General features: G+C 37.6%; 1 protein-coding gene across 1 annotated transcript in view; it reads right to left on the bottom strand.

Moving 5' to 3' along the window:
- Positions 1-19,938, bottom strand: part of TOX (thymocyte selection associated high mobility group box) — a gene marked incomplete at both ends in the record, with an annotated part of 217,201 nt that overhangs the window by 83,722 nt on the left and 113,541 nt on the right. Inside the window, 2 exons of the mRNA XM_079533422.1 lie at positions 2,847-3,089; positions 18,019-18,084. Of these exons, the coding sequence (XP_079389548.1) occupies positions 2,847-3,089; positions 18,019-18,084 (309 nt within the window). The remainder of the gene's footprint in view (positions 1-2,846; positions 3,090-18,018; positions 18,085-19,938) is intronic.

Raw genomic sequence — 19,938 nt, 5'->3', positions numbered from 1 at the left:
CAGCTCAATGTGCTTCCTTTCACTGATTTAGCTAGCATTGATTAACACTTTATCTATAAAAACAGCAATTGAAAACCACTCATTGATTCTAATGCTGACAAAAAGTTAGGCATCGTTGCTACAATACCAACAAGGTTTAAAAACTTGCTAAAAAAGAAAGATGTCGAAACTAAAAAAATAATCTTCAATCAGATGCACATTGCACAGCAGCTGAATTTGTCCCATTACAAGTAAAAATTGCTGAAGATGTGAAATTAATTAGGGAGAGAGAACAGGTTAATTTCTAAGAATAATTTTTTTCTAAAAATACTTACTAGTGCCCTGAAAAATGAAGCAAGATACACAGTTTCCAAATACTCTATGTGATAGCTGATATACTAGAAATAATACTGAACAAGGGTTTAGACAGATTGGAGAAACTTATACATTATATTCTATGCAGGGCAATAAAAAAGTGATTTAGGCAAATAGTTGTTAAATGGACCAGAGTTTGATGGGATAGTAAAAGGGAAACTTAGATATAAGTAATAGCAAGAAAAAAGAGGCATAATGGAGAAGAAAAGTTGTAAAGATTCTGGATTATAAAGAAGAGCTTCAATACTATGTAAAGAATGCTCAATCTGCAAAATCCTGTTTTTCTTCATCAATGGAAGGCCAAAATCACAATGGAACCATTCAATTCACCAAAGAAGGCACTGAATTCACTAAAGAATCAAATTATCTCTCTCAACTTAATTCTCTTGTTACCAAATTCAAATCTGAGGAACCATACTGCACAACAGTATTTGAGCTGTACAGAATTGTGGTGCTAACAACCTACCAGTAGAACTAATGTGAGATGTAGCTTAATCCCCTTGACAGGCAAGACAGCTTGAGCTAAAACTATCACTAGTTAAGAGGCCCTCTTGCATGTGAAGGGCAAGCAAGTTAAGGATAACAATGGAGTTAGCCCATGATACTTTAAAGATCATGCTTTATTTATTGAATGAATCCTGAGAAATGACTGTTTAAATTTAATGCATATTTTCCTGAGTTCTGATTTTCATTTTTTTCTGATCTACTCTAAGTCCCAATAGCAAAATTGTCTAGCTATATTATTCAGGTCTTTTTTGCATTTGCCCTAAATGCAATAATTCTCTGTGATGTTCTGCAAACTCTCAAGGCCCTTTGTTCAGAGCCTGTTGCAAGAGGTTAATGAAGAACATCAGAGCTTAAAAGAATGCAGTTTTGAGTCATAACCATGGCTCAGAAGAGGTCAATCCAATGAAATACTGATTATCTCGCTGGAGTGCTGTGAGTTTTCTTACTTTCATAGGTCCATTCATAGTTCTGATCCTGAGCATCTCACAGAAGATCTAGTTCATATTCTTTGACATATGCTTTGTAGAAATGCAAGTAAAATTAAAAACATTTCCAGAAAGCATATTTATATTTCTGTATGAAAATCTTTCCTCCCATCCTCACACCTCTCATTATTGAACATAACCTTGGGGTCAGAGTTTGACCTCAAAAATGAAGTATACGACACCCTTGTAAATCAATAGCATCTAAGCAGCACATAAAAAGCCAAGACTAGACCTCTTGCAGGACAGCTTGTTGGACATTCCCAGAGCGAATTCAGTTGCAACCACAGCATCTTTATTTTAAATAAGTCAGTGAGGCCCTGTGACAAGGCAGATTTTCATTGCAAACTATTTTCCTTCCAGCTCACAATCTCAGTTCTTTGGCCAACCTGGCTTTCCCCCAACCCCTGCCTCTGAGGCTGTTTGCTTCCGGGACTAATGGGGAACTGAGCTCAGATCTCTCAGCCCCTAAACCTCCACGTACTGCTCCAGTGCTGCTTTATTATTTTATTTTAGTCAATACAGTGAAGCACTAGTGAGATGGAAGCCTAAAGTGCCTCAGTCCCTAAGCACAAAGCTTCCCAGCTGGGACACAGCTCACTAAATCTCTCATTGTCCTGGTGAGAAGCCCAGATAATAGGGCTAGGAAGAGCAGATCCTTAACTTCATCTGTCTGGATTTGCAGTTCCATTTAGAAGAGTGCCTGGAGTCAAGTGAGTCCCACACACCAGGTCCCATTCTCTACCAGGGGATTTTTTACTCTTTGGTTTAGAATTTGGTGCCAGCATGAAATAATGGCCTCTGTAAAAAGGTCTTGTAGGGAGCTGGTATGCAGGAAGTATACTGATTATTTGTAGAGCCCATTTGAAAATGTAACATGTAAAATAGCTCTGCAGTTGTTGCAAGCAATTTAGCATTCAAAGAAGTGATTTATAATATAAGGCTTCCCAAGACAACAACCATAATGACTATCTGACAGATTTTATAAGCAAATTGTCCAGTCATTTCAATTGGATTCTGTCTGGATAAGGACTGGAAACTGTAAAAAGGCTATAAGATTTGGCCTGGAATCAGAAATAACATTTGCTGTTTTCCAAACGTGTGGTAAACAAGAAAGGAGATATTCAATTTTTTGTACATCTTTCAGTACATGCTAATTAGAATGGAAAGAGCCTCGTAAGAAAAAACCACAGAACAACAACCATCTGGATCCAAATCCTGCTCCAATGAAGTCAAAACCCTGGGCCTGCTTTTGTCATTATTTAAACCTGAGTAACGTAGGACTAATACTACTCCAGGCAGTGGCTATCATCCTGGCTTTGAGGAATTCACCTGTAAAACCTCCACTGCCTCCATTGGGAGGAGCATTTCACAGTATGATGTAAAACTGAGGTCAGGTCAGCTGCTCTATGGCTTCAATGGTGTAGGAGCCAGCTGTGGGTCTGTATGTACACATTTTCACAACTTAAAGTAGTACAAAAGGGGACGACTGAAAATACTTACCATAGAGAGTGAATTGGAAAGCAGTGTCCCGTCTTGGCCAAGCATGTTGGAAACTGTAATTTCAGGTAAATCCATGTTTTGTGGGTGGAATGGAAGGAGGCCATTATGGTTCATTGGATGACACAGAGAGTGATATCCAGACTCTATTTCATTCAGGTGCACCAGTGAATGGTCAGGCAATGATGGAGGAGTGATTGGAGGTATGTTAAAATCTTCACTTTCAAGACTTGGGCCAGGAAAAGACTGAAAAACAAATAAAGAAATTGTGATGAAAATCAACGAATACCGAATAATAATAATAACAGAAGTAACACAAAACAAACAAAAAGTGTCCAAGCCACACATCACTAAGCTGAAATTTCAATTTTACAAAGAGAACATTTTAAACGCCTACATATTATAACAGTGGAGTTTCAGTATTATGTATGGAAAAAAATTACCTCTAAGGCATAAGACTCTCACAGATATTTTCACAGCTTCCATTTAGAAAGACTTTTTCTTTTTTAAAAGAAGTTGAATTCAATCAGATTTCAAGGGTCCTATTAAAATTTTCTAAGAGTGATCATATAGATGAATACCTTTTTCATGGGGACTGTGGTAAAAGGAATGCAATTTTTAAAATTAACATTGGCTCAAAATGGTTCACCAGACTCCCTGACACTCAGATCATGAACTATCCAGTAAGGAAGAAAAATATTGCTTTTAGGCTTACAAGACAACCAGGCATTTGTTCTGCTACAAAGAAAAACAAATAAATATAGAAACAGTATACACTTTGCATTAATTTTCTTTATAAAAATAAATTTACAATGTCTCAAAAATACAGATTTTTCTTTTCTTAATCTATAATATCAAACATAGATACATCTTGTCAGCCATATAGATTAGTTTTTCCATAAATCAACTGTTTAGATTTTTGTTGTCCACTGCCATTAAGTCACAGAATCATAGAATCACAGAATTGCCCAGATCGGAAAAGACCTTAAAAATCATCAAGTCCAATTGCAACCTAACCATAGTACCCTAACTCTAACAACCCTCTGCTAAATCATGTCCCTGAGCACCACATCCAAATGTTTTTTAAACACATCCAGGGACGGTGGCTCAACCAATTCCCTATGGAGCCTATTCACCCTTTCTGTAAAGAAGTGTTTCCTGATATCCAACTTAAACTTACCCTGGCACAACTCCAGGCCATTTTTCCTTGTCCTGTGACCTGTCACCAGTGAGAAGAGACCAACCATGTGCTCACTGTAAGCACCTTTCAGATACTGGAGCAATAAGCTCCCCTCAGCCTCCTTTTCCCCAGGCTAAACAGCTCCTTCATTTACTCCTCATAGGGCATATTCTCCAAGCCCTTCACCAGTCTTGTTGCCCTTCTTTGGACCTTTTGAGTGCTTTTGACCCATTGAGTGCTCCAGCACCTCAATGTCCTTTCTGTACTGAGGTGCCCAAAACTGAACACAGTACTCGAGGATGAGGCCTCACCAATGCCGAGTATGGGGGCAGGATGACTTCCCCAGTCCTGCTCACCTCACCATTCCTGACACAAGCCAGGATGCCATTGGCCTTCTTGGCCACCTGAGCACACTGCTGGCTCATATTCAGCTGACTGTCCATCAGTACACCAAGATCCCTTTCCATCAAGCAGCTTTCCAACCACTCCTCCCCAAGCCTGTAAGGCTGCCTGGGGTTGTTGTGACCAAAATGCAGGACCTGACACTTGGCTCTATTGAAACTCATACAGTTAACCTTGGCCCATAGATCCAGTCTATCCAGATCCCTCTGTAATGCCTTTCTCTCCTATGGAAGATCAGCACTCCCTCCCAATTTGGTGTCATCTGCAAACTTACTGAGGGTGCACTCAATCCCCTCATCAAGGTCATTAATAAAGATGTTAAACAAAAGAGGCCCCAGTACTGAGCCCTAGGGGACACCACTCATGACCAGCCACCAGCTGGTCATACAACTCAGTTTGATCCAAGGAAAAGCCACAGGCAAATTCAGAGTAATGCACCAAAGAGGATAATTGCTATTATTTATCTACATTCTTCATGCAGCAGGTAGGCTCAATTGGAGAATAGGGGTAGCTATGCCCTATCAACAGAGAGGTTTTCATTAGTTATCATAATAATACTGTCTTCCCCAATGTCTACGGTTACTCTTTTACATCCATGTATGAGCATGGATATAAAAGCTTTAGCAATCAACATTCAAGCGTGTTTCATGTTTTCAATGAGCTGATGAACAAAGAAGTTAGTCCAAAGCACATTGCCCGAGTTTTGGTTGCCTTGGCTGAATCCCAAAAAGGTTTACACTTCAGTTACTGATTATCTTAGTACAAAATAGAATAGAAATGATAGATTGCCTAGGCAAAAGTGAAACTCCAGAGAATGAAAACAACGGGACAGGCTCTGGCAGCAATATCATTACTTACTTGTGAAGACTTTGGTTCTGCCGATGTTTTATATATGTGTTTCTCAGGAGTTTGCTAACTCACTGTAACTTGCTCTTCTTAATGGGAAGGTGTGAGTCTTTGTGCAGAGGATGATCTACTATGAAAGGAAATATTCCTAAACCAAACATAAATAGTCTGGATGTATCTACACACCTAATATTGAAGGTGTTCAGCAAAACAGCTGTTTTATTTGTGCACCCTTCTTGCCTGGAAGGATGACAGTCCATCTTTTGCTGTAATTAGGCCTTGATTTGCTGTTTCAATTGTCTTTAATTAGTAACACAAAAAATGGTGGAAGGAATTGCTCTGCATTTATGACATTAACTTCACTTATGGAAAAGGAAGTAAAATACCAGTGCCAAAATTCCACAACTCAAAGCGTGTCACGTGTTACTGTACATATCATGTGGACTGAATATTTTAAATACAAGGTTTCTCTGGGGTTATTAAAAAAAAAAAAGTTTTTGCTTGAGAACTAGTTAGCTTGTACTTGATCCCATTTCAGTGTTGATTACACTTGAGGAGCCTTTTGAAAGTAGTATGAGTAGTGTAGGCAATAGTGACATGTCAAAATAATATATAATTTGTATGATATTAATCACTAACTGTAGTAAACATAATCCTATCATACTATGGTAATGCCTGAAAAAAAAACCAGCCAGTTATAGAGCACAAGTGCTTCTTATACACATACTTCTAATTATTTTTTCTTTTAATTTTATTCAATAAGAAAACACAAACTATTTGTCAACTTCAATCAAGCTAGGCAGAATGCAAGTACAGCTCATATGCATTAACAATAATTGTGGCCTACAGAATTAGCTTTTCCTAGAGCATGGGGAGAAGGATTACAGCCTTTCTACACTCTCATCCAGGTTTCTTGTTTTCATGGTTAGCTATAGAACCAGCACAATTTTCTGCACTCAGAAAGATACAGAACAGCTGCATTTCATTCTAGTGGTCACAAAAGAGCAAGCTTTCCTTTTCACTTTTGAATCAAAAAGAATAGCTTTATTTACTTTACCACAGAGTTGCCAGAAACTTTGCCAATGGTTGTGCTTTCATTTCGTGACTGTGGCAGTCGTTTTTCTCAGCTCTTCAGTTTAGGGGAACTTCCCAAATCTTTATTACATTAAATAGAGGAAGTCCTCTGCAAAGTAACACCATCAGCCCCACTGCAAAGTGCTAAAGGAATAAAGGCTTTAATTTTACTTCATATTAAAGAAAATGTTCATTATATCTGAACTTATTACAAGCAGATTTCAGTGTATTTCAGATGGGAGCTGCACAGTGGATGCTTCAGAACTAAACATCCTTTAATCTGGGCTATTTACAGAATTGAAAATATCAGTAAACCGTCTGAATTAGTGATGTCTTCTCAAACCTAAAGGACAATATTCTGTGGTTTTGGTTAAATATCTGTGACATTTCTGCCTCAAATGATGGAAACTTCATAGAACAAGTGATCTTTGAGATAACCACTCTGAGATGAAGAGACCTAATTACTTATACCATCTTAGCCTATAGCTTTATGAGATAAGCTTGCCATAATAAAATGATGTGAATGCTTAACTCTGAGTCACCATCCTACCAAGTCCAAGCTTTTGCTCCTGAATTTTTTGCTCTTGGTCTGCTTCAATTTATCTTTGGCCACTTAGCTTGGCCAAATCCAGCAACAAGACAGAGAAAAGGATCAAAACTGGGGATGTAGACAAATCTCAAGGACTATGTGTTCTGTAATGCTAATATCACAAACAAAATCTTGTATTTATATTTTTTAGGAAGACAGATAGTCATTATCAGAATAATAAGGAAAACGCTTGTATAATCTGACTGCATAAGAACTGAGGAAATAAGGAGAAAAAAGGAAATAAAAATAAAGTTTTTCTGCTTAAATAATCTACACTGATGACTGCATATTTGCCAGAAAAATGTATGTTCCAAAGAAATTTAAAAAAATAATAATTAAAAAGCTGTTAGAGAAGGGAAACCAAGGATACCATAAACAGGCTGACCACAAGAGGCAGCAAGCATTCAAATATCCAATATAATTCTGTTTAGCAAAAGCAAAATCATTACTATATGACAACACAGCAGATAACATAAATTAAGAAAGTCTAATCTGTGTGCTCAGTGATTGTGTCAGTCATTGAACATGCACGCAACAGATCCTGGTATTAGCAACAGTTCTTTAAAAAATTGAAATCCTCCTATAGATATTTTATTTAAATGAAATGAGTGGTACTGCCAACTATGTAGAGCGTGTCTTAATTTTTCATTTGCACCAAGGCTTCTGCATCTGAACTGTGGAAAGATGCCAGTTTTTAAAAGATAGATGCTTCAGGCTGTCTCCTCTTTTATTATTGAACACATTGTTACATAACTGAAATAGTTATGAATTGAGAGTAATGTAAAAACAATGAGCTCATTAGAAGAGGAAAAACTGCAATGTACCTTATGCACATTTGAAAGATGGAATAATATATTTGAGGGCAGACATTTCTAAAAGTTTTAGTTGGATCAACCTTATCTCTAATTCCTAAACGGAAGACCTTCAACAGCAAGTGCTTTTTTCAGCTTCTTTTGTCTCTGCATGAACAAGGCTTGATAGCTTTAGACTACAATGCATTACTGTGGAAACCTTCGGTCTGTTACATAAATCATCTTAACACTCAGCAAGAATTGTCCAACAGTGCCATTGATATGTTCAAGTCAATGATCCTGCAAACAATTTTTTTTGTGCTTCTTCATATGGCAGACAACAGTAATAAATCATATTCATTTTAAAACACACAATATACTAATTTATCAAGCAACAGCTATCAAAAGTGTATTACAGGGGAAGGTATAACTTTCTTCTATTGCGTTAATCAATTTCTCTAATTTACATTAGGTAAAGGGCAAAGCCTCAAGCAAAACATTAATTTTCCAGTACCAGATGAATTCTATTTTCAAGAAACAGAATGTGCTGACAATTATATTATTGATTTAAAATAATCACAATTTCAAAGTTAACTGAATTATGTAGACGAATAGTTCCACTTGAGAATATTTTCATTAATTTTACTAATTTCATATATATAAACTATAGTAGTTTGCTGCAAAATGCTTTTCAATGAAGATTTTAAATTGAATCACGTTTTAAAGATGACAATGAATAGAAACATAAATGTTAAAGGAGATTACAAGATTTGGGCTCAGCGAACATCAATACTATTATCAAAGCATTTGAGCTTCCCTTCACATAAAGACCTAGCTGTGCAGTTTTCCTATGTAGAAAGGTGGAGTAACTGTAAGAGAAATGTGCAAATCTTTTTTAGAATTACTGAACGCATCCCACAGTAAATCCTTAGAAAAACTCAAGCTCACAAGGCACACACAGAACATCCTTACTCCTACAACCAGGAGTCTTGCCCAGCTCACTTGCTCCACACTCTTATCATCTTAATGCATCCCAGCGAGGGATGCCAGACATTGTACTTGTAGCCACTTTTTCTCTCCTGAAAGGCATTGTGAGGCACTTGGCTCCTCACAGTGTTACAGTTCCTAATAGCACAACCTCCAAAGTGGGGATGTTTCATCATGACCCACAAGTAGACACAGCTCCTATTTTTGGAGATGATGTAAGAAGGGAAGACTTTCACCTCCATAGGTTTTCAGCATATAACTTCCTAAAGACAAGCAGGATGGTTCCCCCCCCTCACTGCTGCATTTTCAGGTTGTTACAGACCTGGTAAATGAGGCACAGAATAATATTCACAAGTTTTATTTTCTAACAATAGGACACCTGCAGTTCTTAATGTAACTTGGGATTCTATTTGACAGCTTTTGGTTTGTACTAACTGCAGTCAGTATTACCTATGTTATAATCTTGAAATAACGCTGTAAGATATACTTTTATGAATTAGGTACTATATTTTCAGAATACTCTTCCTCAACTTCAGATAAAAAGTGTATTAAAAATAAAACACTTCTGCCGATCTTCTCATCAAGATATACCTAAATTATTCTCACTACAAAGCAGTAGGTAATAAAACCAGCAATATGCATATTCAATAAGCAGAATTTAGCTTAAAAAAAAAAATAGGAGTCAAATCGTCACAAATCTTGCTTCTTGAAAATACAGATGATACACCACATTTAACCTGTCAGAAGCCTCATTAGCATCATAGACTCTAAACCAGCAATCAAGACAGTGTGCTCTTCACGTGTTTACATTTTTAAATGCTCTTAAAATAGCAATAGTATAGATTTACATTAAGTATTGCTGCTTAGGGGGCAAATATTCTGTCGAAATTTCCTCATCCCTTCTGAGAATGACACCTAAAAATGACATGATGCTGTACTCAGAGCACACAATGACAAAGTGCAAAGATTCCTTCACAGTTTGTTTTTTTTTTCTTCTTCTTTTTTTTTCCTCTCTTCTTTACTCATAACATTTCAGGAACAATGGATTGCTTTCCATTTTTCAGGACAGTGGGTCCAACCCACGTCACTGTTCTCCTAACTACTGTTGAAAACAGGCATTCCTCAATGTCTGATTTCATGTAAAAAGTTACCACTCGAGAAAACAAAGATTGAAACAGAGGTATGGTGACTCTTCATAATTCTTCTGACTTCTCTTTTGCTTAGCCCTGTGCCAATCTCAGGAAACCTGAAAGCTTAGGGATATGCAAGCCCCTAGTTTCTACCACTGACGTTAATGCCTAGATTTTGGACCCAAAGCTTGACAATAAGGAGGACAACGAAGATTCAGTACACAAACAGGTAAAGGTTATTTGAGAGAGTAAAACTGGAAGGATCTGGCCCTCTACTAATAGTGTCATGTAAGCAGTAGGACTGCTGAGACCTTGGCAATAAGCTCAATCATACTAATATCACACCAACCATCAGTAGTATTAAGACATTTTTATAAACTGCAAGAAATATGCGAGCTATTACAAGATATAATTCTGAAAAACAGACTTCTGTGTAAGAAGCCAATTTAAGAGGAAAACAACATAAACAATAGTAACTTGTGTGCTCAAGTGAGGCATCTTTTTAATTTTGAGTAATGAAGATGTCAAGCCAAATGCTAGAGTAGTTTAACTTAATTAGGTGGCCTATTTTTCCAGGCAGCCTTTCATTTCCTATTGAAAACTCAGCTTGTATGCAAGGCAACAAGAGCAATTTTGTCTGTAATGAATACCTCTGGGACTCCACAGAGTGATCATTTGAATGTTACATTGAAGACTGGTTTGAGTAACTAGTTTGGGCTTGTTGAGCTGCCAGACTTCGTAAAACTAACTAGATTAATCAAAGAATGGCATCTTAGCGGTTTATTCGGTCAGAGGGCAATAGGTCAAGCTGACTGTACTGCGGCAGCCTTTGCCAAAAGGGACAATATAATAGTAATTGGTCTAATTTGCAGTTCAAATTCATGTAATTCTTACAGACGTTTTATGGACCAAAAAAAGTTCATTTTATATGAAGCTCAGTTGAAAAATACTGCCTTTAACATTTCCCATGGTTACATCCCATAATTCATCCACACTGCTGACCTGCAGAGTTTCCTGGAAAGGAAACTACATAACTAAAATATATGATGTCTATAATCTGTTTTCACATGCTAAAAAAGTTGTACATGAAGGAGTGGAGGGAAACATTTTGAAGGATATTTTACGCTGGTTGCTCATTATACAGAAAATTCTCTCATGTCATGCACATGCACAGCAAAAAGCAGTGCATTTTCTCTTGTGATATGGGAAAAAAAAATCTTCTGGCTTTTGAACACAGAATTCATCATTTGATGATTGATTTTCTGTTTACCTTTTTCACGGTAAAATAATAGCTTTTGTTATTTTTACTGTATTGATTTACAGTGGGCATATCACTGAAGTTGCCATCGTCCCGATGCCACAGCTGAGACAAGATGCACTATTTACTTTAGTTCCTCCCTTTGGTAACTCTTAAAAAAATACTTTTAATTGATGCACAGGATCACTGTGTATACAACACAGCCAAGTTCACAATTTTAGCTTTACACTATCAGTATCTGACATGTGCTTCTAAAGCCTCAAACTACTGCAGCAAGGCAATTACCCTCAAAAACTGCTTTCATTAAAAAGTTTTCAGACTTCATCGTTGTAAAGAAAATATAAGTGCAAGGATTCTACAGCCAGAAGATGAATAAGGGGATGAAAAATATGTTGTAGTTGCCAGGGTTTCTGATGTGATCTCGATTTTGCAGATCCATGCTAATGATTTTCGAAGGCTGGAGAGAGGCTCTTGTTTATCCACCTGTAATTATGGGTATGTTTGCCTAGAATCCTTAGGGAAAAGATTTTGCCCTCTTTAGTGTTTTTATAACATGTGCTATAGAATCAGCTTTAACTAAAAGAGGCATTAAGTAAAAACATGGTTTAATTAAGTAATGGATTTTTCAGAGATAAGTAGGGTCATTTCTTTTTGTGGTTGGAGTACAAGTCCAATACTTAATGAACGACTTGACTAAAATCAATTTTAGTAAAGGAGAGTGAAGCTATGTCTTTTTTGTAAACTTTGAAAAAAATTTTAAACATAGATCAACAGGCTATAATTTTGACATTTTTTATAAAATTTGATGCACTTGATCACAAAAAGATATAAAGATAAAACCCTGTCTGTGAATACATACACACTGCATGTGCACACATTTTGTGTTAACATTAATGACAATCATACATGATTTTATAATATGTATATGCACACACAGTCTTGTTAATACAACTGCTAAGGTACTGTTATCAGGGACACAATATTTTCCAGACTCTGGACCTGATCTCAAGTGCATATTAAGAGATCACATTCTACACAAAAGGGAAAGGGTCACCTTTCTCTTGCTGCTGGTTAGGGAAAGGGTCACCTTTCTCTTCAACCATTCATTCAGAATATGAAAGTGATGCCTGTTGGTTTTCTTTCCCTGAACCAATTTAAATTTACATCCCACTATTTTGGAAAGTGACTCCTATAGACTATTTCAGAGAAATGGAGGAGCAGGAAGTAGCCCTTCTGTTGTTATTGTACTTTTGGAAGTACAAGATAGTGGACCAGGAAAAGAGGTGGATATGATTTACAAGAGCACTGAACTACAGCCAACCAGCAGACTGATCAAGAGGCCTTGGCCTTTCAGAGTGGAGAACCCTTCTAATAACGAGAAAAGAAAGGCTTCCCAAATTTTGGGTAGGATTTCCTTGCACTCCAGGGTTCTGTGTACGCATCAGCACTACTCTGACCATGAGAACTGAGCTGTATCTTCTTGGGAACACACACAGATTTTGCACCGGGTTTTGCAGTATGAAGTTGACAGCTGCAATGACAGCAACTTAATAGTGAGGAAACATCACTATGGGACAAAGAGACCAAGTACTAGCCTATCTTTTGGAAAGATTGCACTGCAACAAAAGAGGGAGGAGTGGTCAGCAGGGTGAGGGAGATGGTTGTCCTTCCCAGCCATGCCCTTGGAAGGCCCCATCTGGAGTACTGCATCCACCTTGGGACCCATAGCATAGGAAGGATGTGGAGCTGTTGCAGAGGGTCCAGGGGAGGGCCAGGAAGATGATCAGAGGGCTGGAGCACCCTTCCTATGAAGCCAGGTTGAGGAACTGGGCTTGTTCAGCCCAGAGAAGGATCCAGGGAGACTTGTAACAGCCTTCCAGTACTTGAGGGCAGCTTATGAGCAAGAAGTAGACCAATTTTTTTACATGGTTTGATAGCAATAGAACAAAGGGACTAGTTTCAAAATAACATAAGGGAGATTTAAGATAGATGTTAGGAGGAAATTCTTTACTCAGAAGGTGATGTGGCACTGGCACAGGCTGCCCAAAGAAGCTGTGGGTGCCCCATCCCTGGAGGTGCTCAAGCCAGGTTGGATGCAGCTTTGGGCAGCTGAGCTGGCGGGTGGCAGCCATGTCCACACTACGCTTGGGTGTTGGAACTAGGTGATCTTTAAAATCCCTTTCAACCCAAGATAATATATGATTCTATGATTCTATGAAAGGAACAACAGAAAACAAGAAAGGATATCTACTATGTAGCATTTATCCATTCCTACTTCATATGAGTAATAGCTAACTCAGTAAGTAATTAGAGTATAAATATGAAATGGGAAGTAAGGGATAAAATTACAGTTGTGCATATGGTAACAAAAGGCAGAGGAACATTTTCCTAATAATGTGAAGAATCTCTCAGATGTCATTCCATTCAATTTTACCCTGGAGCTGTACAGGATGAAACAGTTTTGACATCATTAGTGCCCACTATGCTAAAGGATATGTATATATATCATACACAGGTCTCTCTGTCATATCTTTGGGAGGGAGGAAAACACCTTCTCTGTGGAAAGAGTATTACCCTTCTGCCTCAGGTAGCTCATGTTTTCCAATAAGGGCAATTGAGATACTACCCCATATCACTGGCTTCAAGTCAGTTCCTCTTTCTTCCCTTTGGATCACAACTAAACATTTGTCAAGCCTAAGGAAGCCTTAAAAGAGCGCTGAGGCTCTGTACAAGAGTCTTGAATTACATTATGTATTGTGACCAGGAATAAATGTAAAATAAACAGCATAATTTTATTCTGCATTGTACAAGACCCACAAATTACAGGAGGAGAAATTACATGAAGAACAATTCATCTTCAAGATTCCAATTATAGGTGTGAGGAGAAAACAATATATTTGTGGGAATTTGAAATGCAGAGCAGTTGGCATAGCTTTATTTTAATATGATAAATATTTTCAGATTGAAGTGCAATTAGTAGTGAAAATGTCATGTAGTTTTACTATATATGTTTGTTAATATGGTTGGCATAACTCATTTAGGAGATGCCTGCAGTGCAGAGTCCTGTGCTACATATATCATAACAAAAATACAGTACTTACCCGTATATATAAAATGTACACAGAGACAACATTGCCAAACAGCCTTTTGGGACAGTCTAAAAGAATATCATTAATTTTTACTGTATACTTACACTTCTGGCTCAGCTCCAGCACTGCCTTTCTGTAAAAATCATTTCAAGTATAGAATTATGCTATTTGCTTGCAGCAACATCACACGAACAGTAGTGAGCCATATGTTGCTACTTAGCAACTTAGTCTATAAGTCCCAAAGCATGTACTGATTTGAAAATTGAACAGAAATGATAATTGTTGAGGGATGCTGTGAGGCAACTTGTCTTGGACTACCAAGCTATGCAGATGTTTGATGCTACATAGCAAAAGGAGCAAAACTCTCTTTTTCCTGTCCAATGACTGAGCTTTTATTTATGTTAGCCTAAAGGCGACACATTGATTAAAACCCTTAAAATAATAGATGGTGATGTTTTTCAGGATGTAAACACTTTGCAGTAAGCAAAAAGAACTGAAGTGCAAGGTTAGCTTTTTTTTGGAGCAATTGCGACATTCCTGATGTCTAAATTTTATTTCATTCTACACACACACTTCATCTTATAGCCTCCAGATCTCTTGAAATGCTTGATTCTAAGAGAAGTGATAAGGCTTAGAAAGGCAAAACAGGCAAAGCTCATTTCTTAGGGTTAGATACAAAGAAAGGAGGTGAGTATGTCAGCACGTACCAAGACCCAAAAGATTCTGCCTCTACAGTCACGTAATCCTGAAGAGTGCGTAAAGGAAATTCCTTGCTCTCTGATGCTCTGTATCATGACCCAGTCTGCCAACATACCTCCCAAATAAGCTGGGTCACTCTCTGAAATCAGAAAACGACGTTCACACCTGACCCAGTCATCATAATCACAGCTTAAATAAAAGTTTCTGAGAGAGCCATGCCTCTCCCAACATGGGATTCGTATTTTTGTTAACAGATGTGCATCCATTGAGAGAAGTAGAGAACTCAATTCATTTATTCTGACTGGTTCCTGTTCCTCACCTCTGATCTCTCAGGGGAACATCTGAGTTATTGGGGATGGGAGGAAGCCTGCCCTCCTCTCTGAAGTCATGCAACTTCAAAACTCATGAGCACATCTGGAAAATGGAAACTGAAAACTCTATGGATTAAGTGACTAGAGCTTTATCTGGGAGAGAAAATTTTCTCATCTCTTCTTACAGGACTAGAGTTTTTCTACATTCAGTAACAATGAGAGGAAAATGAGCAAACAGATCTGAAAACAGAAAAGATCAGAATATACAGTCATATTCCTTCTTACTCATGTTATCCTGTAACACACTCAGTCTTGCATGCTTTATTTTCACAGCAGTAAATATCTTACTCTTCCTTCAAAATAACCCATCTTTAACAGCCAGCTGGCTACTGAAATGGTGGCCAGTTCACCAATTTTGGGTGACCACTAAATGTTTACACCTGAGATGGGAACTACATCACATTACAGTGATCAGTGAAGACTTATCCATCAACAAAGAATTGCTCGGTTCCTTAAAGGAATTACCAGCAGTTATCTGCATCAGGAACAGGTCTGGGAAAGTTTCTCATGCAGTTTGTTACCTAAACAAGAGAGAGGATTTCCAACACCCACCCTTTTTTCTGCTCCTACTATGAGGGGTTTTTAATATATGTGAAAGCTTGTAATAATAACCTAATATTCCCTTAAAAAATCCACTGCAGTGGTGTAAGATGTCTGCAGCATTAGGAGGGAACAACTGTAAGAGAAAAGATGGTGGAACAGCCAAAGGCTGATAACTTCCCTCAAATGGGCACTGTGTGCCTGGCTGTTGTAGTAGCTCTTTGCCATATGGATTGCTCAGCAAAGGACAGAGAGATCAAACAAGTAACCTGGGGTTTAAATTCAGCCCAGGAGCTGGACACCCAAAAGCTAGGCTTTGCCACAGTGAGTTTCTAAGTATACGAGTTCTTTATTGGTTCCAGCCCTTAGTAACTAAACAGTTTTCTAACACCTTTGAATTTGGAAAAGTCAGAACTGATAGACCATTTTCCTTGAAGACAAATCATTTGCACTTAAAATATCTAACCTTGGATCTTTAAAGATACCTTAAGAACCCATTGAGATCAGCAAGTGTTAGATGCATAAATATCTCTATGAATCTGGGCCTTGTTAGCACATGCAGAAACTGCATAAAAGATTAAAACTTATGCTCTTAATTTTTCAATATGCCATTTAAATTATTTAAACTACATGCATACACACACTACAAAAATATCAACTGAAGAAAAATAATTCTGATGTATAATGTGGATTTGCAATTCTTTGTTCAGAACTATTTAAGATAGATGTAATGATTCTCTGTGAGGTAGCAGCTGCCTTATAACAGCAATCATTCACAGAGTTTGTATTTCTACTGTTTCAAACAAATTCAATTAGCCCTTGCACTTCAAAACCCTTAAGGCATAAATGAGATGATACTATGCTGCTTTAATCTAATAGTAATACTAAAACTTGTCAGTACAGTTCTTGGATTAATGGTTGGAGAAAAATTAATAATATAATTTTTCATTTTTTAATCAAACAATTCTGTTCTAAACTACCTCTGGATCTTGGAGAGTTCTTAGCCGAATAAGCTGAATCATGCACAAATCCTAAATGCAAAGTACAGTTGGTCTCTAAAGGTATTTTGGCAATAACTTCAACAGAAGACTAGGAAGCAACATGGTGGAACATTCTGAAGACTGTCTTCCTGACTGAACAGTGCAATTCATCTCATACAGCCTCCTGCTTCCTGAGCCACAAATGCACCTGCATACTATGCACTATGTTTAAGTAGCCTGTCTTGACTATTTGAAGAACCCCACTTCATGAGGATATTTCATCTGACTGTACTGTCACTTTCCAGAGCTGTTGATTTCTAAATTATGTCCAGCTCATCTATACACATTTACTTTGCAGCCAAACGTATTTCCCACCTAATAAGACAGTTTCACATTATCCCTCAGTCCTGGTGGAAAGAGGTGTATCACGCTAGACACTGCTGGGCCTGAGACATTGCATGACCTAGGCCACAAGTTCAATTATTCAGGGTGATTTCTATGACACAGTGTAATTGACCTGCACCACTATCACCATCATGTACTAACACAGAATTAACTCTGCATTTTAAGAAATAATTGAAGTCTTTAGATTTATAGAAAACCATAGCAGCTAATGGCTTAAGTGAAAATGTTCTTGAAAGAATTTTAAAACATACATAAAATTCTAGAATTTAGTGTATGGTTCCTCAAAAAGGGGACTAAAAATATCCATAAATATCTGCATCGCATTAAACCTTTTGGGTTGAAAGCTAAAGGAGACTGAGTCATTTCCCTAGCTCCACTGTTAACAGAGTAACATTGGCAACATTCCTTAGCCATACCATTAGTGTTAAAAATGCAGTTCTTCGACTACAACTGGTCTAGGAGTGATAATTAAAGCTATTTGTGACATGTGTAGCTTATAATGATTAACTTGTCTGCAGTCAGATAAACAAATAACATGCACCTGTAAAGACTTTATTTCCTGAAGGTAAAACAACTGTTTAGGAAAGATCATGCTGGCAAAACAGCTGCTTGCATTCTGGAGAGGAAACAAGGTAGTATCTTTCAACAAACGCCAACTCTGCTGTTTTATCAACTCTATCTCATTAACTGGAAACAAGGCTTAAATGCTTTGTTTATAAATTATGATTATTCCTGATTGCAGCAGTTACTGATAGTGCCACTCATTTGCAATGCAATTCTTTGAATTTGTTTAATTACAATTTGAAACAAGGCAGAGAAGATTAATTAACCCACCTGGCTGGCTGGCACATAGTCCTGGCTTGGCTCTGTCATACTCATGTACATGTTCTCACCGTCAAACTGCAAAGGAAATAATAGTAAACATTTAGAAAACTTGAATATTTTTCATCAATGACTGAAAAAAAAAGCAAAACAGTAGTCATAAACCAGTATTATAGCCTGGTTTTAGAGACTTCTAATTGCGTGTGTGCATCTTGTCTTTGATGTTCCTGTTGTCATCCTTATTGACCCTGGATGTCAGTGATTTGGAGTAATTAGCGCTCTAGTAATTACAGCTAGCAAGCAAGAAATGAATGGTTCCCTTTCATCTGCAATCTGTTTTAAAACAAAATGGCTCATTTTGTGCACCATGTATACATATTGCTGTTGGTTGTAATGAAGTGCTAAGTGAATTGCACAGTTACTGAGAAAAGGAAGATGAGAACAGAAAACACACTAAAATGCATCTTAATAGATTCCAACTTTAGCTTTTGAACAGAACAAGAGTTGAAATTTCAAAACTAATTAAGCTCCTCATACTGAACTGTTCCCATACCAGAAAGAAGGAAATACATTTCCAGATAGCTTTCAGACATCTGAATGTATGAAACAGTATATCCAGAATGTATAGCTTAAAAGGATAGTTTGCTTGACGTGTGAATACAATAAGCTTTCATAATTAGAACTGCAAAAATATCCTTCAATAAATGTTAAATACCATTCATGGAAATGCATACAAAGCAGTTTCTTGTTCTTTTTCTCCCCTCAACTGCAATTAAAAAGTAACAGAAATGTGATAGAAAGGAAATGATTAAAAACTGAGGGTCTAGGTGGAGAAAAACTGTCAGAACTGATGCCTCATCCTGTAACAACACAAAGTATAAACCTAGTGATTTCTTACATGATCACTGAATCATTAAGGTTGGATTCCCATCTGGAAAATGTCCCCACAGAACTTCCGTCATGCTCACTCAAGTGCCAGTGCCAACACGGTAACTACAGTGCCAGTATCCATTCACAGGTAGGAAAGATCTTTTTAAACCTTCCAAGTAGAAATGCACAACAGCAGGAATCTCCATCACCAGCCATCAGCCACAGATTTCCAGCTGTTACGAGGTCTGTTTGAAATAACTTACACCTGACCCCTTCTGTGAATGTTTAGAGTGACATTGATATTTTGGAAATGAGCCACTATTTTCGATGATGCAATGGCATTTTCAAAAAATCACCAACACTGACTGAGCTTCCTGAACTACAGAAGGTGGTAGTGAATTTCCTACGGACACTGCTCATTCCATCCTGAGCTTTTCAGGATATTCTACTTGCAAGGCGACTAAATCAAACTGTAGCTTTGGCAGACAGTTCCACAAGTTTTGCTGAAGCAGCTGTAAAGGTTTCAGCTTCCAGCTGTTCATCCTGTTCTGCCAGAGGCTACAAGCCTTGTAACAGCAACCATAAGAATGAATATGTCCCAGCTGTTGGCACAGCAGACAATGGTCTGCCCTTCCTGGACAGTAACTTAATAGATAGTCACGGCTTATCTGTCAGAATCCCTGTTTCCAGGGCGGGAAAGGATGATGTTATAGACACAGATCTGCCATAGGAAGTTCAGCATTTCCAAATCTGATGGAACAGAGGTAGGTAGATAAGACCTTAAAAGCAGGGATTGATGATTGTTTAATCTTTTTTTTTTGTTTTGTTTCGTTTTTTTGTTACACCTACCTATTCACCTATTTCTTTCAGTTTCCTCATTCAAGAACGTTCCTATTTATTTGCATTCAAAGCAGAACCTTGGAGAGCATTTTCAGGATCTAGATTGGTTAAACAATGGAATAAATTGTTGGTTGTTTTTTTTTTTTTTTTTTTTTTTTTTTTCTGCTGTGCAAATAAATGGAAAGATGAAATTCTGAGGAGGTATTTCACAGCCTGCTATCA

Source organism: Tetrao urogallus (genome assembly GCF_951394365.1).
Source record: "Tetrao urogallus genome assembly, chromosome: 3".
In the NCBI taxonomy this organism is placed as follows: domain Eukaryota; kingdom Metazoa; phylum Chordata; class Aves; order Galliformes; family Phasianidae; genus Tetrao; species Tetrao urogallus.
This window is presented reverse-complemented; position numbering and strand designations above follow the sequence as displayed.